At 45.1% G+C, this 27093-nt stretch overlaps 1 protein-coding gene and 1 long non-coding RNA gene across 9 annotated transcripts; one reads left to right on the top strand and one right to left on the bottom strand.

The window, feature by feature from the left end:
• Positions 1–888: 888 nt before the first annotated feature.
• MAX (MYC associated factor X) lies at positions 889–24504 on the bottom strand. 8 transcript variants are annotated; one of them, XR_014261047.1, is made up of 6 exons: positions 24118–24347; positions 23365–23391; positions 16125–16232; positions 3666–3789; positions 3101–3185; positions 889–2416 (listed from the first exon to the last, which is right to left on the bottom strand). XR_014261047.1 is itself a non-coding variant. In XM_082451906.1 (5 exons), the coding sequence occupies exons 1-5, from the start codon at positions 24151–24153 to the stop codon at positions 2229–2231; spliced, it is 483 nt and encodes a 160-aa protein (XP_082308032.1). In that variant the 5' UTR covers positions 24154–24369; the 3' UTR covers positions 889–2228. The 8 variants fall into 8 exon arrangements, 7 of the variants coding, with proteins under 7 accessions (XP_082308032.1, XP_082308034.1, XP_082308031.1 ...); XM_082451906.1 differs by lacking the exon at positions 3101–3185 and having other exon boundaries at positions 24118–24369; XM_082451905.1 differs by lacking the exon at positions 3101–3185 and having other exon boundaries at positions 2086–2416; positions 3666–3796; positions 16126–16232.
• Positions 24505–24561: 57 nt separating this feature from the next.
• Positions 24562–25808, top strand: LOC309655953. Its single transcript, XR_014261060.1, has 2 exons — positions 24562–24841; positions 24995–25808. It is a non-coding gene; the product is annotated as an uncharacterized lncRNA (long non-coding RNA).
• Positions 25809–27093: the final 1285 nt, after the last annotated feature.

Below are 27093 nucleotides of genomic sequence, written 5' to 3'. Positions count from 1 at the left end.
ACGTTACAAAATGCCTCTTATAAACATGAAAAAGAATATATATATATATAACTGAGTCACTTTGCTGTACAGCAGAAACTAACACATTGTAATTCAATTATACTTCAATAAAATATATTTTTAAAAAATGCCTCTTATGGAAACATGATCCACCACCACCTGTCAACTCCCATTAACCAAAACGAGATACCATGGATTTGACATCCAATTGATAGGAGCCCCAGCACCACCTCTCTAAAGAGTGACAAATCAAAGAACTGATTTGACTTCTCTCCCTCCCTTGGACTAGGAACAGCAGTATTTCCTGTCAGCCAGACAGGAAAACCAAAGCTGAGCTGTATTCTGGCCATAAATCCTTTCTTTCAAGGTCAAATGAGTTCAGGCCGGTGTTGGTCCCTAGCCCAAGTAGAGCTAACTGGATGCTGTTGAAGCCTCCTTGACTTCCAGCCGGTAGCAGCACTGCTGCCTCCTATTACCATGTCGGAACTCTCTAGAAACTGAAAAGTCCTAGAGCATACCAGTCACCCCTGGACTGGACGTTTCGTTACCAGGAGAAACCCAAACTCACAGCTCTGGGCTACCAATTCCCCAAGGGTCATTTATTTAGCAGGAACTGGATCCAGAAATGTTGCCCTGGGTAACCCCATCCCTGTTGCAACCTTAAAAGCTTCTATCCAATGAGCAAAGTCACCCCCACTGGGTTAGCCACCCTCCCCTGCCCAGGCTGGACTGAGCCCTTAGAACACAAAGGGAACCACTCTGGCTTCCAGTCGCGCCCAGCCTGCAGGCTCCTCCCTCAGGCTCCCACACAGGCCCCCAGGCATCCAGGGGGCTCTTCCCTCTACCAAGGTATCTTGGCCTCTGCCGGGGCAAGAAGACACCACCACCAAGAAGGATAAAATAAGTTTTTATTTATAGTCTTATAGTAAAGGGGAAGCCTTAACTTGCAAGACAATTCTTCAGCAGTATGTACAACATACTTTTTATCTCCATGGAATGGAATCAAACACAGACTGAGACTACAGAGTATACACTAGAAATCAGCAAATGCCAGGAACAGAGTAGGAAAAAGACAAAGAAATGAGGCCTAAACACACAAAACCCTTCACTGGGATCTGCGGACCGCAGCCAGAACCAGGGCTGGATCACATAATGGGGACAGGTTCCAGGACAGCTGGAAGGGGAGGGGGACGAGGGTGGGGAGGGGTCTGCACTGGGGTGTGGGTTTAGTATGAGGTGAACCGCTCTTGGTATTTACATAGAAAATCAGTTGGCTCTATTTCTTAGAAATACACACGGAAAGAAAGGAAGATTTGATCATTACTTTATGAATCTGTCGTTTTGCAATACCGACATCATCAGAAATAGGGACAATTCACTCAGATTCAAATTTCAGTAGCAGGAAATAAATATCAAAACATCATCACTGGCCCTCAATACAAAACCTCTACCCCACCCGACCCTCCCTCCTTGTCCCGCCCCCTCCCACCCCCTGGCGGCTACCGCTTCACTGCTGCTGCCCCCCACAAACCACACGAGTGTCACGCGGCCCTCCCTAAGGCTGGCTGAGAGAAGCAGGAGTGAAACAGGCCAAAGACTCTGCGCTGCAAATCTGTCCCCACTTCCTTTTATACCACAAACTTCTTCAAGGATCTGGTCTTTCAACAGGAGCGATAAATAGCCTTTTAGGGGGAAAAAAAAATCCTTAAAAAGAAGGGGGAATAATTCTGATTACTCCAAACTGGTCATCTTCTTAAAGTAGAGCAGTCCACAGATTCACAAAGTCTATCAAACAGCGGTGAGGGTGGCCCGGGAGGAGAGGCCTGGGAGGGGCAGGAGTCCCCCGGGCACATGCGCCCGGCAGGGCTGGAGGAGCTGGTGGGTGGTCAGGACACCATGTGCTCAGAGGTCTGGCCGGCCGTCTGTCCTCCACAGAAAAAGCTGCCAAGTTGGGGTGTTTTGGTTTGAATATTCCTGGTGGGGACAGGGAATCCCTGAAGGGAAACATTAAAAAAAAAAAATAGTGGAAACGGGGAAGGAGAACGAGAGCTGTTGTCCAAGAGCTTCTACGTAAAAATAAAATTAAAAAAAATAAAATAAAAAAAAAGAGAAGGAGAAAAAAATAAAGAGTCTCTTAAATGGTTCTGAGGGTTTTAAAGATGAACTGAAAGGAGGATAAGACGATGGAGGAGACAGACAGTTTTTATTGCTGGCCTGCCCCGTGGAGCTTAGCTGGCCTCCATCCGGAGCTTCTTCCTGCTTTGGGGCTCTTCGGGCTCCGACTCTGAGCTGGAGTCTGAGCCCCCATCGAAGGCAGAGATGGTGCTGCCCTTGGCGTTGGTGTAGAGGCTGTTGTCTGAGGAGGGGTAGTTGGTCTGCAGTTGGGCACTCGACCTCGCCTTCTCCAGTGCACGGACTGAAAGGCAACCAAGCGAGCGGGTTACAGCCTTCTGGAGACTGGGGGAGTAACCGAGTCTCAGGTCAGGGTCCAGCCTGTTCTTCCGAAGGGCTTGCTGGCCCCCGAGGCTCAGGGTGGCTCATGAGTAACTCCCTTCTGGTGGCTGTTCCACCTGCACACTTCATTTCCCTCCGCCTTTCCCAGCCAGAGCTGAGCGCTCAGTGGATGTGGCCAGCCACTCTGCAATGCCACCCAACCCTAAAGAGAAGGCTTGTGACGTCACTGTCCTGCTGTGGAAGCCCAGTACAGAGACAGGAGCACGAGCTCCCCGTGGGACCCAGTGGTGCAATAACAGCGAAGCTGGCCTGGCAATGCCAGGCTCCACAAGGGTGTGAAGGCCACACATCAGCAGGAAAGGATGACAGAAGATGTATCAGCCAAAGAAAAGTTTTGGCTTAGCTCTCAGGTACAAGATCCACTTGGAAAGACAAGCTGGACACTTGGAAGCAAGTCACCAATACACACAGAATACCTGGGCTTTCCGACACATAGCCCCTACATGCAGGCTGCTCGGCCCGGTAACCAACCCGCTGCCGCCTCCCGCTGCCCATCCCTCGTTTCAGCTCATCTTGAGCCTGGAAGGTCAACCCATTTATTTTAGTTTAGTTTATTTGAGGTGTTCTAACCCAGGTGGTTACTTGCATTTCCTTTTACTTGCATCTTCCATGAGGGAGGAAGAGAAGTGAATTCCCCAGGAACAAAGAACTTGATCAGCTCTCGCTTTCCCCTGTGGTTGTAGGAAAAGGCGGATGTGAGCATTGGAGAACAGCATGGGCCTGGCCCATAGGCTGCCCTGATTGGACTACCGTTGACAACGGGGAGCGCTCACTGTCCCTGAACACCTGGAGTCTCTGTGGCGCTTACACAGCACACTCCAATTCAGGGACCTCATAGCTCTTTCGAGACACCTGATGCCAGGTGTGACCCCTACGACAAGCAGAGCACCTGAGCCCCAAGAAGGGGAGAGAGAGCAGGTCAGAAAAGAGTCTGCAGTGTCTAACCCCTATACTCCACTGTTCCCTCACTGAGGGCTCAGGTCCTTCCTCAGGATGGCTCTACACTCGACTACTCAGGCCCAAGAAGCAGGGCCACAGCTGCTTAGGAGCACACGCTCCGTAACTGGTTCTGACTCAGCAGGCCTGGGTGCGAAGCCCTGACCTGGCTGGAGCACAGCAGGGCCAGATGCCCCACAAGCTCTGCTGCTCACCTTGCTGCTCCAGAAGAGCATTCTGCCGCTTGAGGTCATCAATATCTTGCTGGTGTGTGTGGTTTTTCCTTCGCATATACTGGATATACTCTGTGGCTTTGTCTAGGATTTGGGCCCGGGATGCCTGTTGCAATATGAGAAAAAGCAAAGGGGACAAAATAAAGACCTAGTCCACGCAGTGAAGAAACCATGCCTTTCAGCAAAGACGGCACGAGGGAATGGAAGCAGGAGGGTGAGGGGGCACAAGGCTGAGGAAACGGCGTAAGTGCTATCGGGAATCTTGTTTATACCAGTCAAGGCACCAGCTGCTTTACATAGCTTACCTCACTGGCTCTCTCTGAAGAGACGGAGCTCCACCAGGAACCCAAGGCTCAGAGAAGTTTACTGGTTTATTCAAAATAAGAGTGTAGAGCCTGGATTCAAACGCAGGTCCATCTTACTCCTGAACTTGTACCCTGCCCACCCCCTTTGGTTCTTTAGGTTGCTTTCATGTGTTCAGCCAGGCTATTCTGAAAACATTAAAATGCTACTTAACTGAGACCTTAGGCCATTCACTCTCTGCTAGGGCCTGGCTATAGGCAACTGGTCCAGAAAGACAAGATCAAGATCTCAGCTGGAGGTGGCTCAGGATGGGAATGGGTACAACGTTGTTCATCAAGGTCCTAGATTTCAGACAAGCTTTCAGACCGTTGTTAACTAGTTCCAATTGAGCCATGCTGCTTTGTCATGATTTCAGCCTCTCTGGCTAAAGAGAATTTTGTGAAAGCTGTCAGAGATTGATGTCAACACAGGAAGGGCATGGGATTGGGCCATTTCAGGAAGCAACCACACCTTTACCATGGCTGTGGGTAGCCTAGGCACTGCCCTGTCAGAGGAACAAGTTAATGAGCTAATAAAATGGATGTCAGGTTACTCGGCCCCTCGAGGTCAAAAGTACCCGGAAGATTCCCTCCAGGTTGCAAACATGGCCAGAGTTACTCATGGCCAGGCAGCCAACCAGCTGAACTGGTGGAATGGTACAAAGCCAAGAGAACTGAAGCCCAAGGCAGGGTAGTCTAGTAGCCGAAGTATGGTGGTGAGTCACCTCAGGCACCTGAACTGGAGCAAAGCTTCTTAAATGGCAAAGAAAACAGCCACACTCAGGCGAGCAAAACTAAATCCACCTGTAGTATATTCTGACAATCTCAACTCATAGACTTCAGCAGGGCTGGGTATCAGGGAGGTTTAGGAAGGCCTGGGTTTATTCACCAGTCCTCACAAGTACTAGAGTTTCCAGGCTTTCCTCTTATAGCATCCTTAAGGCAACTTCCTCAAAAGGAAATTGTTCATATTCAACCATTTTTATCTGGTGCAAATTACGTACAAGGCACGGAGCAGACACTGTGGGGAAACAGAATGTATTAGTCACGGCTTCTTCTGCCCAGAAGCTAACTTACTATGTAGTTGAGGAGATAAATATATTTATATACAGACAAATCACAGGGCAGTACCAACAAGTGTAACTTGAGTAGTACAGATTAGAAAGGCCATGGGAAAGATGGCTTCTGGCTGCGGTGATCACCTTCTGAGTGCCAGGCATTAGCCTCGGCGCTGCACACACAGGCTCCTATCTGAACCAGTGTACCCTGGGTTAGACTGAGGTGGAATCTGTGGGAAAGGGTTGCTCTGGGCAGGGAGAATAGCACAAGCAAGGGCATGAGGGTGGGGACAGGACCAGGCCTATTTCTTTAGTTGAGTAAGTCAGCTTATGCAGAAAAGAATGAGAGCACCTACCAACGGGGGCTTGCAACTCTGGCTACAAGGCCGCTTCAGAAGCTGTTTCCCATTTCTGCCAAAGGGGACTTATTAGGGTTAATTACTAGGTGATAAAATGAAAAAAAAAACAGGGGGGCACATATTTAGAAGGGACTAATTAAAATACTCTGCCTCTCTGGATGCTAGAGATGGGATTAAAAACAAGTATTGTAGGACAGGTGGCAGGGTGGCAGACTGGGGAGAAGAGTTTAGGAATCCAGGAGACGGGTACCTCCTAGGTCCTGTCGTTAATGGGCTCTGTGACTGCAGACACAGTATTTCTCTCCGTGGCTACTCCTTATCTGATGAGAAATTCTCTCAGACTCCACCTAGCCTTCCAAATTCTATGCACTCCATCACTGATCTAATTGTTATGCATATTTACATCGCAGTCTCTCTTTAAATTTGCCTATGTTTTCAACTAACTGTTATTCCCAGAAAGCAACGTTAACCCTTATTTAACTGCTCACTTGCATCTGCCACAAGAGAAAAAAGCAAAATCTCTGAACAAGAGAGCACTTGCGGACTTCCCTGGTGGCGCCTGCAAATGTTCAGAGATAATTTTTAACAAACGACCACACTGAGTAGCAGCCTGAGTGCTCCCAGTTTCTTCTTCACATATTTATACATGAAACCACGAAGTGAAAAGGGAGAAGTAAGCACAGCACAACAAACCAAAGAGAAAGATGCCATGAGAGATGGACGTTTTTCCACCTCAAGGCAGTTTTCGGATGAAGATAAAATTCATAGATGCTCAGAAAACAGTGTCTTGGGATCAAGAGGTCTCCATAGAAGGCCAGATTGGAATAAACCCAGCACGAAGCCTCCAGAATGCTAATAAGCACCGCCCTTCCTCCACACACTCCCCCTTGCCTAAGTAGAAGCACCTAGGCCACTTGGGGTATCCCTGACCCCCACTTACTAAGTCCAAAAGCATGGTTTAATTAACTTTATTTTGCCCCCTCCAGGGTACTCAACAAGAAGTAAAGTCCCACAAGAAAAAATTTAAAGTACAAAATACAGAACTCCCCCAAATTTACATGTGCATCTAGTCCAGGGAAGAAAAAGCAAAAGGTTGAAGGTAGAAAATGCTAGACTCAACTAAAATCCCCTCTCTTCCAGTTTTACAAACCATGCAAGATCATGTGACCTGCCACAGGGTTAAGGTGTGGGCAGGCCCTTGCCTTTATGAGTTTATACTGTGAACAGCTGACATGAAGCCAGCAAGAACCCTGGGCTTTATGGCCTGGACTATGGAGTGGCCCTGGGCTTTTGGTTTCTGTTTTCTAAACCGTGCCCAGTTGGCTAAGTCAGCAATCTTCGTGTGAGTGTCCCTGAGCAGATAACACTTGGTAGGTCAACATGTCCACAGATTGACTGTTGCCTTTGGGTACCCAGTAAGGACCTGAATAATTTCTTTCCTGCTAGTTTTTACAATTAGAAGGTACCAATTCTCATTCTGCCTTTCTAAGCAGAAACATATCTCTTTAATGGTTTGGACACAGGATGGCCTATGGCCAAGGGCACCGAAAAGGCATTGGGCCTTCTGGGTAGTAGTTTAATGCACAGCGGCAGTCAGGCTTCTCTTTCCCTCTGGGAGCCACGCAAAAGGACATTGGACGCCCTTGCCCAATCGCGTTCCAGAGCCACGGCTGCACACAGCGATACAAATGATGATGATAATGGCAGCAGCTGAGTTACTTACTAAATGCCGGGCACCCTCAGGCAATACTCTGATGTGTTATTTCCCCTATTTTATAAATGAGGAAACTGAGGCACAGAGCTGTAACTTGCCTGATATTACATAACCAGTGGGTAACAGTGAGTCAAGATTTGAACCCAGGCCTCCAGGACACCCTATTTTGGGACCACAGAGGAGGCTGTGGAACTAATGAAGAAGATCAATGGAATCTGGAGAGTCTGAGCAGGAAGAAAAGGACTACCAAAGAGTCACCCAATTTGTCTATAAGGATGTCAATGAAGAGCCTGGTGAGGGTGATTTCCTTGAAGGAGTGATTTTAGGTAAATCATCTTCACACAGGTAATGGGTGCAGGAGTGAGCTGAAGCTGAAGCAAAGATGAAGACTGGTTTTTAGAATGAGGCTGAAAAAGTAAGAAATGGAAAAAAAGTAGCGTGTAATAACAGCAGCATTGAAGGAAGATTGTTTTTTTTTTTCTTTTAAAGGCAGGTGAAACTCAAAGTGACCCCTAGCAGAGAAGAAGCAAATACAGAGGAAAAGCCAGAAGATGCAAGTTAGCTTGAAAGAACTGACTGAACCTGGGCCTGGGCGAGGGGAAACGCTGGCCCCCCACACTGCTCTGGCTTCATTACCTAAGAAGGGGAAACCCAAAATGGACAGCGGAGAAGACCCAGCATGGCAGAGGGGCCCAGCGGTTCCTGTGCCACCTCTCCTGCTCGGACGCAGGTGCTGGCCTGTTTGCATCCCTGCCCAGAGCAGCAAGGAGATGGAGAAAAGGGCCACCCCAACCTCCAGAGGCACCCACTTAAACAGAACTCTGTTTGGGCACAGAGTGTACTCACCTCGTGTGCTGCAGCAAGCATCAACTACCTATTTCACGAGAGGCCCCAAAGCCAAGAGTTTGATTCTAATTAGTACCTTTTAAAGGTCCCAAATGATTCTTGAAGTAGTTAACACTGATGTTTAGGATGACATCCAAGGTCATTAAATCCCATTTAAGGCAGTGGTTCTCAAAATTTTTCATATAGGGCAAGAGTCCCACACATTTCTGGAGCTGCAAATCTTTGTGTTTACTTAGACAAAAATCCAAGTTGTTTAGAAAGCAGGTGGGGAGAGGTGAGGAAGAGAAGAGTCGTACTAGCTTGTTAACATTAGGGACACCATTGCTCTTCCCTAGGGTCCTAATGCTGACCTGAGAAACAGTCATCTTTGCTGTATTTATCATTTTTTCCTCCTGTCAAAATCAGATCCTACCAGGCTGATGCTACAGCTGCCCTGTTCCACCAAGAACCAAAACGCCACATCCTGGGGAATGAAAAAAGAACTACTGCCTGACTCACCAGCTGACACGTTTTGTTATTTTAAAGAAAATAAAACCATTATTTTCTGAAACCTGCACAAACTTCTATGCATAGTAAGGTAAAGGGAGGCCTAGGGCAAAGCTGGTGTACATTTTCAATTGAATAAGCCATGTTCTGGAAACAAAAATCAAAGCATAATAAATTCGGGTCTGTATTAAACTAGTTCATTCCAAAATGGAACCACCATCAATGCCAACAAGGGAGGCTGGAAGGCTGTGGGCTCAGAGCCAGCACAGACATGTGGCCCCTCAAAGGCTTCTTGTGCCTGGCCCTTCCAAGCCCAAAGGACCATTTTCTTGATTACTAGGGGAAGGCAAAGCTATCATGCCCCATTAAGGGCTTAAAGCTGGGAGCCAGACATTTGTTTAAGGGTCAACACAAATCATGTTTCAAACTTTGTATTCTTTTATCTTGAGCCCTTGGTAGTCTGAAATGAAGGTGTGACATTTCCCCATCAAACTCTGACCACAAGGGATGGGAGCACAGGGTTTCCCCAAAGAGAAAATACAACTAGTAAATAAACATGCGGAAAAGGATTTAATCTCACAGGCAATAAACAAAATACAAAATTAATTACTACCTTTTGCCTACTAAATTAGTCACCCCCTCCAAAAAAAAAAATTCCAGTGGTGGTAAAATTGGTACTCTCAAAACAATACCAAAAGACTAATCTTTAGTATTTGCTTGAAAAAGAAAGAAAAGAAAGAAGACATGAAAACAATCCTCCTGGAAAGCATTTTGGCAACATACAGCAAAAAATCAGATGTTCTTACCACTAGACCCAGCAATCCAACTTCTCGGAATCTGTTTTATGGAAACAGCCACATGCACCAAGATGTTCATCTCTACATGATTTATAAAGTTAAAAGACTGGAGGCAACCTAAATGGTTAAAAGAAACATGCCTAATGGCTAAATATGAACACTCTATCACTTGGGGAAAGGGCATGTTATGTGAAAGCATCAAGCTATATAGCCTTTACCCATGTAAAGCATGCGTATGAAGAAACCAGAGGGGAATACACAGATTGATAACACCATTATTCTCTTGTTTCTTAGACTCCATCAATAAACACATGGATTTAAGAGCAGCCTTTGCTGGGGGAGGAAAAAAAAGGGGCGAGCTTTGTTTAACATCCACTTTAAGATGGCACCCAGTTTCAGTCATGTTAAAATGGGGTGTGGGATGGGGAGAGTGCATCTTTGAACCACACTGTCCAGCACAATAGCCACCAGCCACAGGTGGCTAATAAGTACTGAAATGTGACTAGTCTGTAACGCACTGTGGTGTCCTAAATGGGAGGGAAACCCAAAAGGGAGGGGATCTATGTATATGTATGGCTGGTTCGTTTTGCTGTGCGGTAGAAGCTAACACAACATTCTGAAGCAACTATACTCCAATACAAATTAATTAAAAAAAAGAAAAGAAATGTGACTAGTCTGAATTGAGATGTGCTGTTAAGTATAAAACACACATTGGATTATCAAAACAGTGCAAGAAATAATATAAAATATCCCACTAATAATTTTTACTATACTGATTATATATGGAAGTCATACTTACTTTTGTATATTAGGTTAAATAAAATATATTATTAAAATTAATTTTACCTGCTATTTGTGGCTCACATTAAAATTCCACTGGACACCACTTGTCTTAGAATCTTAGAATAAAGGAAAGGTTGTAGTTGTGTTAGAGGAATGGAAGGACTGTTTTTCTTCTTCCCATTTTTCCAAAGTTTCTGCAATTTTGTTAGAGGGGGAAAAAAAAGAGAAATGCTAGAGGGAAGGCCCAGTAACCAATTTCTCTTCTTTCAAATCTCCAGATGGAAAAGCGGTGAGTTTCCTGACTCTCTAGTCTTCTCTATGGGAGTGAGCCCTCCCCTACTCTGTAGTGCAGAGACTTCCAGAAGGATGGACAAAGCTTCTGCCCTCAAGGAGTGCACCCTTCAGTTAGGTGATAAGAACTGTCACAGAAAAAAGGAAGACATAGGAGAGGCCCCATAAAGGGCCAGTGGGGTGTCAGGGAGAGTGATTCCCCAGGGTTCTCAGGGTGCTGAGGCATTTGATACGGCCCTTGAAAATGGGCAGGTGGAGACTGACTGGCAGGGGAGGCCTCACTGGGGAGAAACACAGGAAGGCACATGGGCAGGAAACATGGGGAGCTGGGGAGCCCTTGTAAGTGGGTCTCTCCATTGTGAAACCCCAATGTCATCTGGGTGGTGAAGCTGGAGTTGGGACCTTGGTGGAAGGAAAGAACTCAGATAAACCTGAAGATGACATTCCTGGGGAAACAGAGGAGGGTGTACACTGCTTCACAATAAGGGAAGGAGCAGAAAAAGCAGGAGGGCAAGTTGGGTACCTTATTCAGAGAACAAGGAATGCCAGTCCTTACCTTGATGGGCACTGAAAAGCCCTTGGAGGCTTTGGCAGTGCAAAAATACAGTTAACAAAGAATTCAGTGAATCAGTACATTTACAGTTGCTGAGCCTGGAGCTTAAGGGCGACCTGGACAACTATGGACAACAACTTAAGATGTAGAAAATTTAAGAATAAAAGAACTGCCCAAGTTGGAGTCTGGCCAGGTAATAACCCTGTTGAGTAGTAGGGTGAAATGGGTAGGGCTGTAGTTTACATTTCATTTAAAAGACAACCCCTTTAGCAGCCCAGATATGATGTAGAAACACTACTGCTGAATGAACTGCCTGCCTTAAAGGGTGTCCACTAGAGTGAGCTCCTCCCAGTGTAACAAGGCCAGGTGGAGAGAGGGCTTCCTTCCTTCAGTCAATAAACACTCGCTCTGCTCCCTACTGTGTGCCAGGCACCAAGGGAAGAAATATGACCAAAGATGTTCTCCCTGCCTTCAGTACTTACTACAGTGTAGTACGGGAGACGGGTAGACAGTCATCAAGTAGCCACACAAATATGTACACAGTTACACCTGGGATAAGCCCGGGTCACAGTGCTGAGTGAGTTTAACAGGGAGACTGACCTTCAGCAGTAAGAACTACTATGTTCCCTGGTATAAGGGGCTATTTGGTTCCAGCATCTACCTGTTAAGGACACTGGGCTTTAATGAAGATGAAACAAATTAGCTCCGTGTTTTAACCTCTTACTTGATGCTCAGCATGTTATTATTGTTAATTGTTAGGTATAATCCTCTCCCCCAACAAAAGAGCAAGATCCTCAAGAGTAGACACCATGCATTAAACCTCTTGAACCTCTACGGTGCTCACGTTTAAAAACGTGAGCACAACCATGCGGGCTGTGGCGGTTTTCGTCCAGGAGCTGAGCAAGTCCACCATTTCCTATGGCGCTCTCACTCCTCAGCTCCTTTCTGGGAACCTACCACGAGCCGGAGTCTGTGACAGAAGCCGGCGTCTGTGACAGGAGCCGGCAAAGGCAGTGCCTTCAGAGTCTCACCTAAAGCAAAGGGACTCTGACTCACTGACTCTAAGAACTCTTACTTGCTGACTAGAAGAGACACTTTTCTTCTTTATTTTCATCTTAGGTTATAATCTCTTTTTAACATAACATAGCTCTGTCCAGAAAGGAGAAACCCAGAGCACAACTGCCTGAGCGAGCAATGAAGTATGATAAATAGGCATTTAGGAAGAGACTTAGAAGATGAAAAATGACTATAAACCACTGCTCAGCTACATATGGCACTACTGAAACAGAACCTTCTTTCACTAAAGTCAGCCATGCTAAGGAGACAGTGATTGGATACAGTCACTCTGGTGCAGGTGCTGGGGCCAACTCACCAGGGGTGGGCACAGAATTACAGCCCCACGCAAAGGCAGACTGATGGGCTCGCCAGCAGGTTTGCCCTCCACATGACAGCGTGAGCGCAGTGCCAGCAAGCCATTGGGCAACACTCCCTAGCACCCAACCGAGGACCCTCAAAACAAGGAATAATTCTGTTCAACAACAGTAATGTCTTCCTTTGAAAAGTGGGACCACAGTCGTTCTTGCCCTTGCTCCCTTACTCTGGTTGACTGGCTGATGGTTCTAATGCCATTCCGTCTTTCCTGTGGGCTCCATGTCCAGCTGAAAAACTATGGGAAACAAAAGACTCAGGCAACAAGAGTTCAAGAGTCTACTTGTGAACAGTGTGACCTATGGCAAAACCCAGCTGGACTGCCAACTATAATGATCTATTTCTCAGAGCAGCTACGTGGACTCAGACAAATTTATAAACTTTCAGTGACCCTTAACTCTGCACTTCGGTGTTGTCTACATATGCTACTTCAGGGGGTAATATTTTAGTAGCAACCCTAGTATGACATACTGCCAAGATTACTGACCCTATCCAGGGGAAGCTCCCAATATAAAGACAAGATATAAGAATTTAAGCAAGATTTCTTTAAAATATCCTTAAATTGTTTACCCCTATGGTGGGGCAGAAAGAGTGAACTTGGCAACCAGCAGTGCTGAGTTCTAGTCTCTGTCCAGCTACAGACTCATCTTGAGCCTGTTTCCTCATCTCTGATACATTAAGGATGGCAGGAGCCCTAGCAGTAGTAATCGCCCAATTATAATAGTGTAGTACTCACCTCAGAGAACTGCTGTGCAGCTTTCATTTTACATTGCAATACAGATATTAGGTAATACTGAATTTTTTACTTAAGTAAAAGGTGACCATTTTATAGTAGAAATATAGGAAACAAAGGATAAATAGAGTTTGGGTCTCACATTTAAAGGTTTTTTTTTGTTTTTTTTTGTTTTAGTACAAGTATCCCCCATTCTTGGTTAGGATCCAATTCAATCAGTATTAGTTTCTTTTTAAAAAACAAAAGGCTTATTAGAACACGTAGGACAGATAATCCAAACACTAAGTGAGAAGCCACCTGGAACATAAAGGTGAACAAGTCAAAGGAGACTGGGGGCCTTCACTTCAAGAAACTGATCTGAGCACCCCCAAAACTCACAGGGCAAAATGATCATTTCATGATTATTTACATAATGTCAGAACCTTAATTACTGCAATCCAAATCAAGAATTACCCAATTCCCTTTGGTTCAAATACCACTTAAAAAAAAACTGCAACATTTAGGGAGAACTAGGAAGTCTGAGAGACCAAAGTATTCTGTTAGACTCACTGCAGCACCTGTGAAAGAGTGTTGGTGGGGAAGGAAAATAATGAAGATTGTGGAACTTAGTGGGAAGGGGCTGGGGTTCAACCAGAGCTAACAGCCACTTACTTCCTTTATTCATGCTCAACATGAACATTGGGACTGGAACACACAAAAGCATTCTGAAATCAGAAAGGCACCTGGTAAACTTCCACTGGGGCTTTGATCAGCTAGAAGAAACCTGGCCCCTCGACCACTCCTTTCCCCTAGTCTTGCTACTTCTCTGACCTCATCTCCTGCCACAGTCCCTTCACTCACTCTACTCCAGCCACTCTGGCCTCTGTCTCCTTGACAGGCCCAGGAATGCTCCCAGGTTCCTGCCCCTGGACTATTCCACTTGCCTTCCCTGGCCTGGAATGCTAATCACCAGATAGATGCATGGTTCTTTCCTTCACTTCCTTCAAGTCTTTGCTCAGATGTTGCCTTGCCAGTGTGTTTTTTTTGTCTGCCCTAATGAAAACTGCAACCCTTCCTTCCCTGTTTTTCTCCATAGCACTTATCTGATATATATATTTAATTATTAGTTCATTTTCTATCTTTTCCTCACCACACTAAGAGCTTCCGCTTTTGTCTACTTTGTTCACTGCCGTATTCCCCACATCTAGGACAATGACTGGTATGCAGCACACCCCCAGTAAGTATCTGCTGAATGGAGTAAGTGAATAAATGAACAGGCCACAAAGAATGACAACTGTTTGGTTTGTAAGGTTACCAAATTCAAACTGTCATCTTCCTTGAAGAAAGGAGACAACAGGATTTAGGGTAATGTGATTTTAAGGACTTAAGGAAGAATGTTATGACGATGTAAAATAGACTGGATAAAGAAAAAGGTATAGTTGAGCTCTTAAGACTGACCTCTCCCAAAATGTTCTTGAACTTAAGAAAGCCTAAGAATCACCTGACTGCTGGTTATAAATACAGATCTCTAGGCCTGCCGCCAGAAAGACAGATTCAGTAGTGATTCTGATGGGGGTGATCCACAGGCCATTTCTTGGGATACGTTGCCCCGGCGCCACTCCTGATTAGATGTGAGACTTAGAAAAAGGCAGCTCTTGTCCATTTACTTCACCGAAGCCACTTTAATTGATACCATGGCATATGAATAAGCACCTACTGTCAATAGTTCAGACAAACACAAGAGATAATCCTTTGTACATGTGTACTCTGACTAAAAGGGTGAGCCTCTCTCCCCATCATAAAGATTTCCTGTGGTGCTTAACCATGTTGTACCCAGGAATGCTGTTATTCCAGGTAAGCACCTTGGTCCAAGGCCATTAAGCCAAGTGCATACTAAGTAGGCCTAACCCAGGGCAAATTCTGGTTTTGCAATGCTAGGTATTTACATGGCCTGTTTTATGTTTTTCATAAAGGTCAGACCTACCCCATCCTTTAGCCACACAGCCACACCTCAGATAAGGTATAAAGCACGTGGCTTACCAGACTGGCAGTATAAATAAAATGAAACCATAATGGTCCCAAGTTTAATTCTGGATAACCAAACAAAACCAGGACTCCTACCACAGAGCTAAATCTGGAAAGCCATTCAAAGCCCACCTGAAAGCAACAATTTTTCTTAAAACGGTTGCTTTTTTTTCCGGTTGCTTCTTTAACACTGCATTATTGAACCAAAAACCAAAAACACACAGGTCTTCTTCCAAGTTTGCCACTTACACACTGAATAGCTGCAGAGAGTAGCCAGTTATATTGTGTGTCAAGGACGGAACTAACTCTGCAAACACATATTTTCTCCAAATTCCAAGGAGTGACCCTAACCCACAGACTTTTTACTCAAAGCTTCGGACTTTGTTTTTCAAATGTAGAAACAGCTGGTGCCTACCTCTCCAGGGAAAACAGTTTCTGGAAGGCCACCAGTGGGGTAGGGGGATGGTGGAAGAAGAGTAGTTATTTTTTTCTTCCATTTCGTATGAACATGTCTCTTTACTCAAGTCCCACATTTAAAATGTTCTTTACATGCCTTTGAAGTAATAACTGTTGGACTGGGAGATCACTGGTGTCCAGATTGGTTCACATACATTCCTGGGAGGTTTCATTTAAAATAAGTACTCACTTCGAACCATATAAAAGGAATTCTCATGGAGGTCCAGAGAATCACTGACCTCAGGAATCCTTAGCATTATCCCGAACTACTGTATGCTACTCTCTATATTACACTGTATAGTTATAATAATTTCTTGAACGAGTAATTTATTATACATAATACTAATTTTAAAAGAGAGCTCCTACTGATGTCTTAACAAGCAGCTCCATTACATCTGACATCGTTTGCTAAGGATGAACTACAGTAGGTAAGGCGTGTGATGACTCCCCGAAGAATCAAAGATTAAGGAAACCATGTCACCCAAATATCCCTGACTCCATTTCTTTCCAGAAGGGTGAGTGCCATGCTAAGCCCCACAGTGAGTTCCAAGTTAGTGGTGGTTAAGCTAATCAGCTTTCTCAATAAACTCACCTTCTCTCCTTGGAGTGATGGGACCGAGTCCCGCAAACTGTGAAAGCTGTCTTTGATGTGGTCCCTACGTTTTCGTTCCAGTGCATTATGATGAGCCCGTTTGTCAGCCTGGAAGAATGGGAGGAAGAGCACATTAGTGATGTCAGTCCTTCTGCTTGGTACAGGTGAGTGGGTACAGCCTGGAAGTATATGCTGTCAGCGCTGTCCCAGGTGACTGGACTGGGAAGGACTTGTCGAGGTGGGCAGTTAGGAGTCTCCAGAATTAGGCTCTGCTAAAGGGGGAGAAAGGGGTGAGCAAGGCTTTCGACAGGAACATCCAAAGTAGCTCGATGCATCCAGTTCATGCATAAGTAAAATAAAAGTTATTCAGGGGGACAAAGTGTGACTCTCCTGCAGCATCAGTTTTCTCCCACAACTTACTTATGTGACACAACAGCCGCCAGTCCATGGCTGGGAGGTGACCAGGGAAAAGCTGCAGTGGGCCCCTTCATAAGACGTGATCACCCCCACTGTAAGAGATTCCCCATGGTGGGTACCCAGGAAAGGAGTTAGGTCACTGGTGCAGTGTTTCTTTCCATGTGAAACCATCACCATGAGTCTGCTCTGGTCTCCAGCTCGCTAAGAGGTACTGGTTTTAAGACCTTCTTGCCAAATCATACAATAGAAACGAAAACCTCTAGAAAACCCAGATGCATGAATCTGCGATCATTATGACAGAGTTGATATAGACGCCAACTGCACTCTGAGCTCCTACTTTTTAAAGTGCATCTAAGGTGCTATTCAGCCAAGGGCTTCCCTCACACAGGCTGCCAGAAAGGCGGTTCTCAGACAGTAAACCTCTGACACTCACATATTCTCAATACATCTCCTCAGGCACCTGTGGCGCGTCATGCTTATTTGGCGGTATCTAAATACCCACAGACCAAACTCCTTATCCTGTCCTGCTTAGAATCACAAAGAACAATCAGCTGGAGAGGGACAGAGACTGCCAAGTAATCAGTGGCAAAATACACTGGCTTCAGGTGGAAGAGACGGTGCTGGAGAACACTGCAAGAGAGCTTTGGCAGGTCCCCATTAAAGGGGCGGTCCCTCCAACGAAGCACAAACGCTCACTTAACCCGAAGCAAGAACTTCACATCTGCGCTCCGGGAATTATGGGAAATACTATACTCTGAGAATTTACCCCCAATACACAAGGTTGCACTGGGCTAACCTAAAGAGGAAGTCTGTACAGAGGAAGTTCAGGTAGCTTTAATCTACCCAGACACAGCACCAGGAATTTTAAAAATGAAGCAACAGGAGTAAATAACTTGGCTTAGCACAAGAATGCCTCAAATGAATCTTTATACTAGACAAGATGTTCGGACAAAAGTCTATAGAGACAAGAGTTATAGGAATGAAAGGACTTGAAATTCTAGTATCTAATCCTAAAAGTCTGAGTCATTACAGAGGAAGAAGAGGCTGCGAGCAGCTGTGGTAATTTTAGTCACTTCCTGGTCTCTCGAGCACACCTCACCTATAGCTCTGTTGAACTGGACACATGGTTCCCATCACAGCCATGGTTCTCCATGGCATAGCACTTATTTTCAGGACAGACGCCTGGAACACTTCTAAAGCTCTCCTAATCTTACGCCTGGATTCTCTGTAAAAATGAGTGTCTGCTGAACTCCAGGGATATGTGGAATTTACAGGGAAACGGAGGGAATGATCAGATAACCTGACGCTAGAGGAAGGTATCATACAGCATTAGAGCAAGAAAAGTGCAGGTGCCTTCTATCAGCAGTATGAATAGCCTGAAAAAATTAAACATATTTAAGTACCTAGTCCTTTTCTAACTTACCATTCCCTCTAGTCATCTGTTGATACATAGGTAAGTTGGCTGGGTCTTAGACTAAAGACTTAGAGGGCTGAGAGATGGCATTTGGCATCTATCTGTCTCTCCTGTGTTTGCTACACACTCCCTAGGAGGGTTTATTTACATGCAAAATAATCGCCCAGCTTTGGTATCCAGCAGCAGCCCAAGATACTCCTGTCTACTAAATCACCCTGATTCCTGGCCCTCCTCCCAGCTTAAGAGCTGTGTACAGAAGCAGTGACACCAGTTACCCACAATTCCTCTTGTTGATACAAATAAAATTCTAATTGTCTGTTTTCTTTCTGGGAGAGTCCTGCAAATCTCAAAAGGCTAAAATCAAGTTGGACTTGGTTTCACTCAGGCCTGCACTAGAAGGGTGGAGCTAAGTATAATCTAACACCAAAATCATCCCCACAATGCACTACCCCCTTCCCATTCACTGAGCCCTGAAAGGACTCAAATGGACAAGTCTTTCGGTTAGAGGATTGTAAGTGAACTTGGCTGTGGACCATCAGCAGAAATCTTGGCTTCTCATCTGGGAAGCCAGCCAAGTTTGAGAAGTTGGCTCAACAAGGAAAGGCAGCAGTCCACTGCCTGGTAGAAAGCCTGGGCTGGGGACTGTTGTTCTCAAAGTAGTGGATGGAATTTCTGTGGTGGTTCCAGGCCCAATTTAACCAGCAGAAGAGTGGAATCTTAGACCAATCCCTGCTGCCATGTCCATCCCCAAGCTGCTACACTTAACCAGAGTCCATTTTAAAGCTCTCAGAGACAATGGCAATGATGTATTTTTCTTCTTCTCCAGCCTCACTTGAAAGAGCAAGTTAAAAACATGCAGAACTAACATGCCTAATTCCAGGCAACTCTGAACTAAATAATACCTCTAGTGGCTTGAAGGACCTTTACACATATGAAAAACCTTTACACAAGACTGAGAATTCTGTTTGGGAAACATTTCCAAATGTCCAGCCGGATGAATTCCCTTCCCCCGCAACTCATCCAAATGGAGGGCCAGTTGCCAGGCTTATCACTGCTTTGTTAACTATCTTCACTTGCTGGCAACCCTTTTTGAAAGGGACAAGATTTGAAGACTCCCAGTGTAAGGCACCTGAGATCCTCCCACAAACTCAAAACTAGTTTAAAAAAAAAAAAAACAGGTGGGGAAGGGCCAAACAATTGTGTGTCTTGAACAAATAAAGCTCAACTCAGATGAGTCAGCTTTCTCTCAACTATACTGAGAAAGATGTTTGATAATGAAAACGGGTGATACCAAACAAATTCTAGGAGACAACAGAAACATTCTTGGGTTGTACAGCAGGCCCACAAATACCTCCCCTATACATCCTACAGGAGCAGTGGCTGGATGCTGCCACTCTTTAAGTACGCTGGATTTGCAGTTTCCAGCAGACAACCCTTCCTTCAGGGCATCCTAGGCTAACAGAAATACTAAAGAGCCGTGTGATCTTAAGAGTGGCCCACAGATGCTCAACAGGAACTCCGACACCAAATCGATTCCAGCTTTGACATCTCTGCCAAGGTTTTTATTCAGCCTCTCAGTATTATTTCCACCAAACTTTCCATACTGGCAGCCAGAATAAAAATCTTCACCTACAATTTGTCCATCTCTGACACTAACAAGCACATGTTATCTTAAGTGTTGTTAAATGTTGAAGGCAAATGTTATTTTGTTAGCCAAGAAGTTGCTAAACTGGCAGTAGGTCATTCAAGCTAAGGAGGGCTGTTCAAAACTGAAGAAATCTCTTTAAATTATTTCCTTCCAACTTACTGCATAGAGAATACATCTTCCTTCAAGGCATTACATCAGTCAGCAGCATTATTTCCTGCAAGTTCTAGGTAGGCAAATTACAAGGGGAAATGAATGATCCATTATTCAAGTATGACCAAGGTTCTCCAGAGCAATGTCCTCTCTTGCAGGTCACGTGACACCTAACCCCATCTATAAGAGGAAACTTCTCAATTCCAATATAGAAAATTCCCACCATATATGGAATTAGAGTTGCCCAGTAAACATTTACTGCCTTTAAGAAATTTAAAGGCTATATTTTAGAAAGAAGATAGTGTTGCTTATGATTACTTAATAAGCTACTCTTATTAAACACTAACACTGGAAATATACAGGCTCAAAATTCTCATCAGAAAAGATCTATTTACTACTTCTGATAGGAAGCAAATAGGATAAATAAAACTGAATTTCTAAGCAACTTAATTCACTTTAATCAACATGAAAATTGCAACATGAAATTATGGGCAGCTAGGATGAGAAATTCACAAAGGTCCTTAATAGGAGATATAAATTGCAACTTCCCAACACCTCTCCTGCTTGAAGCCGACTGCCTGGTATACATTTTTAATATCCAATACATACATGTGTTTTCCAGGCTATTCAAAAAAATCACTTGGTGCCTAAAAAAACTTGGGAATGCTATCATCCAAATATGCCATCATACTATAACCATTTTCCTTGATCAACTATTTTACCATTACTGGAATCTTGAAAGAAGACTTTTAAATATACGAACACCCTTCAACAGGTATTTTTAGGAACCAAACCTGGCATCCACATCACTGTCAACACTTGAAGCAGACACCAAGTACATGTATCACGTAGCACTTCTACCATGCAACTAATTCCGGGTAAAAGACAGTAGTTTCCTGAGTAAATTCCAATCTCAAAGGTGACCAAGCTCATTCCCTTCTGAATACACTGCAATTTCTAAAGAAACAAAGAGCTCTGACAAGTTAGAAATATTTCATACCAGGAAGGTCCAGAAACAGAATTGTACAAATCTGTTTCTAACCCCCCCAAAAGATATACTGTAACTGAAACACGTGCAGCTGTCATGAAGGATAAGCTGAAAAAGGTCTTAGGTTTCCGACTAACACACTAACCCTACGTTTCTTGTATACATTCATTCTTTAAAAAAAAAAAAAAAACCCCAAGCAGAAATAGAACAAAGATCACCTTGCATGAAATATACCTGCCCCAGAAAACTGTCTTTGAAATGCAACTTTTTCCCTCCAAAAAAATAATAAAAATAAGATAATATCAGTGGGATTCTGAGACATATTGAATTTAATAATAAAAATTATTGTTTGGGATTACTTCCTTTAACAAAGCTTACTGGTCACCGGAGAAGTTGTTTTCTGTTCGCACTGAGGCAACAGAAAAAAATACTCGTCAAATCAGTTTCACTTTCTGTTACTGTTCGCCTGACTTCCTAACTCTGTTATTGCTGAGTATCCTACATTTCTTCTGTAGTAAGGCTGTAGCTATGGCAGTGACATTATAAAACATGAATGAATACCTCTTTTTATATTAGGACCCACAGGACTGTTTCAAAGTAACTTTTTAAAAGTTCTTCTGCAGTCCTAAATATTTGGTTGTTCACAGTCCACACCCTTTTCTGAACTAAGGCAAAGCTTAAGAACCGTTTCCCCAAAATTAAAAAAATATATATTTATCTATACTAAATGTCAGGAAATAAACATAGTCACAGAGAAAAAAAAAATCCTTTTTACCCTATGTGTTCACAATAATTGCTTGATATGCTACGAAATGTGTCTATTGCTTCTTCTCTCTATGCCATTGTGATTATCTTGTAACAGATAATATTTAAATATCTCAGCAAGTAGATGTGTCAAATTAAAAACAAAGGGTCAGAACCACTCCCTCTGCCCACCCTCCAAAATCAAAGGGAAAAATCCAATCCTAAGCACCTTAACAGCGAACTGAAAACCTCCAGACCAGACAATGAGATGAGCACTCTAGGAGAGTGGGGACATTTTCATAATTTAATAAAACGATTTACATCAACAGCCATGTGGACGGGCATTCTGAAAAGCAGAAAGCGCTCAAGAACTGGAAGCCAAAATTTCACAAAGAAAATCCTTATCTCACTGGAAAGCCAATATAATTCCAATTTAAATAATGATTCTTCAAAGGAAGCCTAAACAATCCCTACCCTCCAATCCTGATCAAGCCCTAGGGCAGATTTTACAACCGGAGACTTGGAGAAAAAAAATGTTTTAAGTAGACTGTGTTCCAAACATGAAATTCCATGTTTACATTATTAAGGATAATAGTAACTGAAAAAAAGGAATTTAATTTTCAAACGTATGTATAAATATTAAGTATCTGACAATACTTCAAATATTCAAAGTATTGTCTTCAAATACTTCAAGGAAAAATAAAACAAAACAAATTCTTTTTTAGTGACTAGTACCCAGGGATAATTTTAAAACCCCTGGAACAACTGCATTCTTGGATTTTATGGAAATATCAGCTTTCCATAAGTAAAGTTTTTCTAAATGCCTAACTCCTTCGACAACCTTAGAATCTGTGCTCTAATGAAGAGCAGGTACAATTAAGAGGGCTTGCTTTTATCCTGTGATAATGAAATTATTAGACCAGAGGTCTCAAAGTGGCATCTTGCAAATTCTAACAAGCCCCTAAACAACTTGATTGTCTCATAATTTTAAAAATCAGAAAAATAACATGAAAGTCTGGATTTGTAATCTTCCTTTTAAAATAGGAACGTAAGACAACACTAAGCCCTCGTTCCCACGTAACAGCAACCCACTGGACTTTAGGGACATGAGATTTGTGTCTGTCTTAATCCACAGAACCATACACTCACTGAGAACATTAACATCCAAACTCTGAGAAATTATTGACAACACGGTATGGTCTCAACCATCACCTGTTAGCAAACCTCTCTCTACAGTGCCACTTTATTTCAACAGTTCTTTTATTGTCTTTATACTGCTCCTTCAACTCAAATATAGTCAGACCACAATAAGCGGCTGAATGTGACACGTTCACATTCAACCTTTGGCCCCTCTACATTTCCAATTTCTGCATTAGAATAATACCAGGTTGTGCTACATTCCATAGGGCTACAGAAGTCACGTGACTTTTGGTTAAAGGTGATTACTGCATGTGGCTTCAACTTCACACAACTATGAAGATACGGTTTAGAACCTACTTGTTCCTAAGTCAATCTGGCCACTTTTCCCTGAAATAATACTACAATTTACTTCAGCATGATGTGTTTCTCATTCCCCACTTCTATAGTGACAGCTAGAGCCCCCAGCGGAAACCTACAGAAGGATTCATTTCCTTGCATACAAATTCTCACTCACCTACAGTCACTGAACCTCACCACCTGAGAACCTAGAATTATGAGGTTTGCAAACCCCTCCCCCCCCCACCTAGAACCCCAGAACAAGGCCCCACCTCACCTTAGCGGTTAACAGGAGAGTTTACTACAATATTAAAAGTAATAGAACGATCTCTTTTTCTCTCTGACCCCAAAAAGGACTAGAATTGAACGGAAATGAAAATGAAACGGAGAGTAGGAGACGTACCGCAGATTGAAACCTCGGTTGCTCTTCCTGGAATAAGAGAGAAAAAAAAAATAGAAAATATAGAAGTTATTTTTACACTTCACATTCAATAATAAGAAAGAAAATGCCGGCGGCAGAGGAAGCGGCGGGTGGGGAGTCAGCCCTACCCCCCCTCCCTATCCCACGCCCCCATCCCCCCTAGCGGGATCCGGTAGCGGGGCAGGGGGGTCCCGAGCGCCGCCCCTCCTTCCGGGATCCGACCCGGGACAGAGGGGGTCCAGAGCACTGTCTCCTCTCCTCGCACCCAGCTCAGGGCGTCTGGGCAGTCCCAAGCCCTCTCCGCCCTCCTTCACCCGCCAGGATCCGCCGCGGGTCACGGGAGGAGGGGGTCGCGGGCCAAGGGAGCAGGTCCTAAGCGCGGTGCCCTTCCCCAGGATCCGGACAATGGGATCCCGGGCGCACCCCGTCCCTGTCCCCCGGATCCTGAACTGGATAGGGTGGGAACGGGAGGCCGCAGCACCTTCCTCCACCGGGGGAGGTGGGGGTCCCAGAGGCCGCGTGTCTCCTCCCCACCTCCAGTCCCAGAAGGCCGCTCCGGCCAAGAGCCCGGAGGAGAGCGAGCCGGGAGCGCGACGGAGGCGGTCCCGGCCCAGGGTGAGGAAGGGGAAGGAGGCGGCGGCTGCCCGGCCCCCTGCCGCCGTCGCCCTGCTGAGAACCCCGGCCGCTGTCCCCGCCTGACAACCCGCAAGGGAAGGAAGAAGCCCCAGGACTCACGTCGCTCTCCACCTCGATGTCATCGTTATCGCTCATTTCCTACGGCCCAGGGAGCGGCCACTGCAGCGGCGGCGGGGAAGGGGGAGGGGTGGAGGGGAGGGGGAAGTCACCGACAACAACAAGCCGAGTCCCCCCACACACACACTCACTCACTCACTCGCTCTCTCACTCACACACACACACACACACACACACACACACAACACGGGCGAGAACCACCTCCTCACTGCAGCACCGGATCAACGGCGGCACGCACGCCCGGTCGGCCCCCTCCCACGTGACCAGGCTCGTCACGCTGGGGCCGCCGAGACTTGTAGTTCTTGTCGCTTTGACTGACGGCCCAGCTAGCTCCAGAAAAACTACAAATCCCATAAGGAACTGTAAACAGTCGTCGCCAGCCCGGCTTGTTGACGGAGCCCAGAGCGCCTGCGTGCCCCGTGGAGGGGGGGGGGGGGGGGGGGCGGAGAGAGAAGCGGCGCGGTGCCTGCTGGGAGTCGTAGTCCGCAGACCGCGAGTTGTCAGGAGATTTTCCTCCCGAGGCAGCAGAGGTGGCTGCTGGGAAGACAGGACACGTGGAGGGAGCTGGGGCTCCTGGAGCCGGGCACAGGCTGAGCGCCGGGCGCCGGGCCCAGGGGACAGGGTGGAAGCTCGGGAGGAGTAGCCGCCTGCCTAAATAACGCTGCCTCTCCTTGGTGCGACTGGTTTTACTCTGTCTTCTAGATATGTGAGTCGCTCTGCGTTGCGCCCTGGGGCGTAACGCCCCTGCTGGGGGGATGCTGCTGCGGCGAACTTGGGGGCGCGGCTCCGGATGCCCACGCGGACCCCTGGGATCTGGCTGTGGGGAGGTGTCAATAGTAGGTGTTAAATGGTATTACAGGATAGGCGAGATGACCGGCCTCGCTGAGGGATCACTCCCAGCCACGAGAATCGTGTCTTCATTCATCCGGGAGTGACCATCTTGTTACTCACGTGAGGGTCGTCCATTCACAGACACCCGCCCCTCAACAATCGTTTACGTGGAAATAAAAGCTCCTTCTGAATTTGTTGTAGCCTAAGCAGTTTGAGGAGTGTCCCAGTTCAGAGTACCATAATTAAGAATTGTGAAAAGTATCAAAATGGAAAACTGGTGCAGCTCCCTATCCAGTTAAAATCTTATTTAAGTACTGTGGCATGAGGTGTGATCGTATCCATTTCACTAATATATATTGAACGTCCAACATGTGCCAGCACGGGAATGCCATAATATGTAAGACTGGAACGGACCCTGTCTTCATGAAGCTCACGGTTGTGGAAACAAAAGTGAGACTGCCCTGCTGCCATTTTAAGAGTGTACATCAAGTCCCACAGGAGGAAAAATACTGCTGATAATAAGATACTTTCAACCTTAAGACAAAGTATCCGAACTACTCTTTTACATCTGCTGTCTAAAATGAATGAAATCTTGAGCTTTTCCCATCAGTTACTGATTCCCTAATGAAAACCATTTTATCCCTGACTTTTGAATACAGAAATTTGGGAATATGTCATTTGTGACATGTCTTCCCATGTGAGTATACTATCTATGCTGAAGAGATAAATGTAAACATGGTAATCTTTACATTTTTCCTTTAAATATCGGTTGTATTTCTTATTCAGTGGTCCAATCCTACTGAAAGTCAGCAGTCTTTGCAAGTAAACTTATCTTTCCTAAATGCTTTTGTCTCAGTCTTCCTTTTTACACTAAGTGGGGGAGACAGACATAAGCAGATCATTATAGGAGCTGCTGGGCTAGAAGGGAGACAGGGGGGGTAGTTCTTGAGTGAGTTAATTAGCTGGAACCTAGGGCTAATTCATGATTACAACAATTATTGAGTGGCAGTTACGTGCAAAGCACTATAAGGCAACCCAGGCTACAAGTTAAAATCCCTCTGGGGGTTTTACAAATTCTGATGCCCAGGCCACACCCCAAACCAGTTAAGTCAGAACCTCTGGGGGTGAGAACCAGGTAGCAGTATTTTTTTTTTTAAAGCTCTACAGGTGATTCCAATGTGCAACCAAGATGGAGGAACCCTGCTACAGAGGATGCCAAGATAAATAAGATAGTCTTCCACTGAATCGTACACTTTACAAGAGTGAATTTTATGGTTTGTCAATAATTTTAATAAAGCAGTTATATAGAAAATAGGATAATCTTTGCTCATGTGGAGTCTAAAAGCTGGAGTAAATTATGAACACAAATAATTGCAACAAAGACAGACTATCTGAGTGTTAAATTAGCTACACAGGCAGTGAATGATGTAAGAGCTCAGAGGAGGGAGAATTATTTCCAGGTCTGAGGTGAGGTGGGGAGGTGTTGGTGACCCGGTAAATCTTCTTAGACTGTCAGCTCCACGAGCGGAAGGACTGGATCTGCAGAGACTGGGTCAGATTTTGGTCACCGTGAGTCCTCAGTTGTTGGATGGAAGACTGGGCAAGTAGGAGAGGTGAGGAGGAAAGACTTTCCAGGTAGAGAGACTGGTGATTTTAACACATCTCTTCTTAGTAATTGATAAAATATGAAGACCTGTCAATCCAGTTAATAAGCACCCAATTGTAGAATATGTTCTTGTCAAGCACTCATGGAACATTTACAAAAACTGACCATGCTTTGAGCCATAAAGCAAATATTAACAAATTTCAAAGGACTGTGATCTTAGCATGTTCTTGGGCCTAATGCAATTAAAGTAGAAATAATAACTAAAAGATAACTAGAAAATCCTAATAAGTGTTTTGTTTTTTTTAAATTTATTTATTTATATATTTTTTTGGCTGTGTTGGGTCTTCGTTTCTGTGCGAGGGCTTTCTCTAGTTGCGGCAAGCGGGGGCCACTCTTCATCGCGGTGCGCGGGCCTCTCACTATCGCGGCCTCTCTTGTTGCGGAGCACAGGCTCCAGACGCGCAGGCTCAGTAGTTGTGGCTCACGGGCCTAGTTGCTCCGCGGCATGTGGGATCTTCCCA

This window comes from Balaenoptera physalus, assembly GCF_965194825.1.
Source record: "Balaenoptera physalus genome assembly, chromosome: 2".
Lineage (NCBI taxonomy): Eukaryota > Metazoa > Chordata > Mammalia > Artiodactyla > Balaenopteridae > Balaenoptera > Balaenoptera physalus.
The sequence above is the reverse complement of the archived record's forward strand: the minus strand, read 5'-3'. Positions and strand labels throughout refer to the sequence as shown.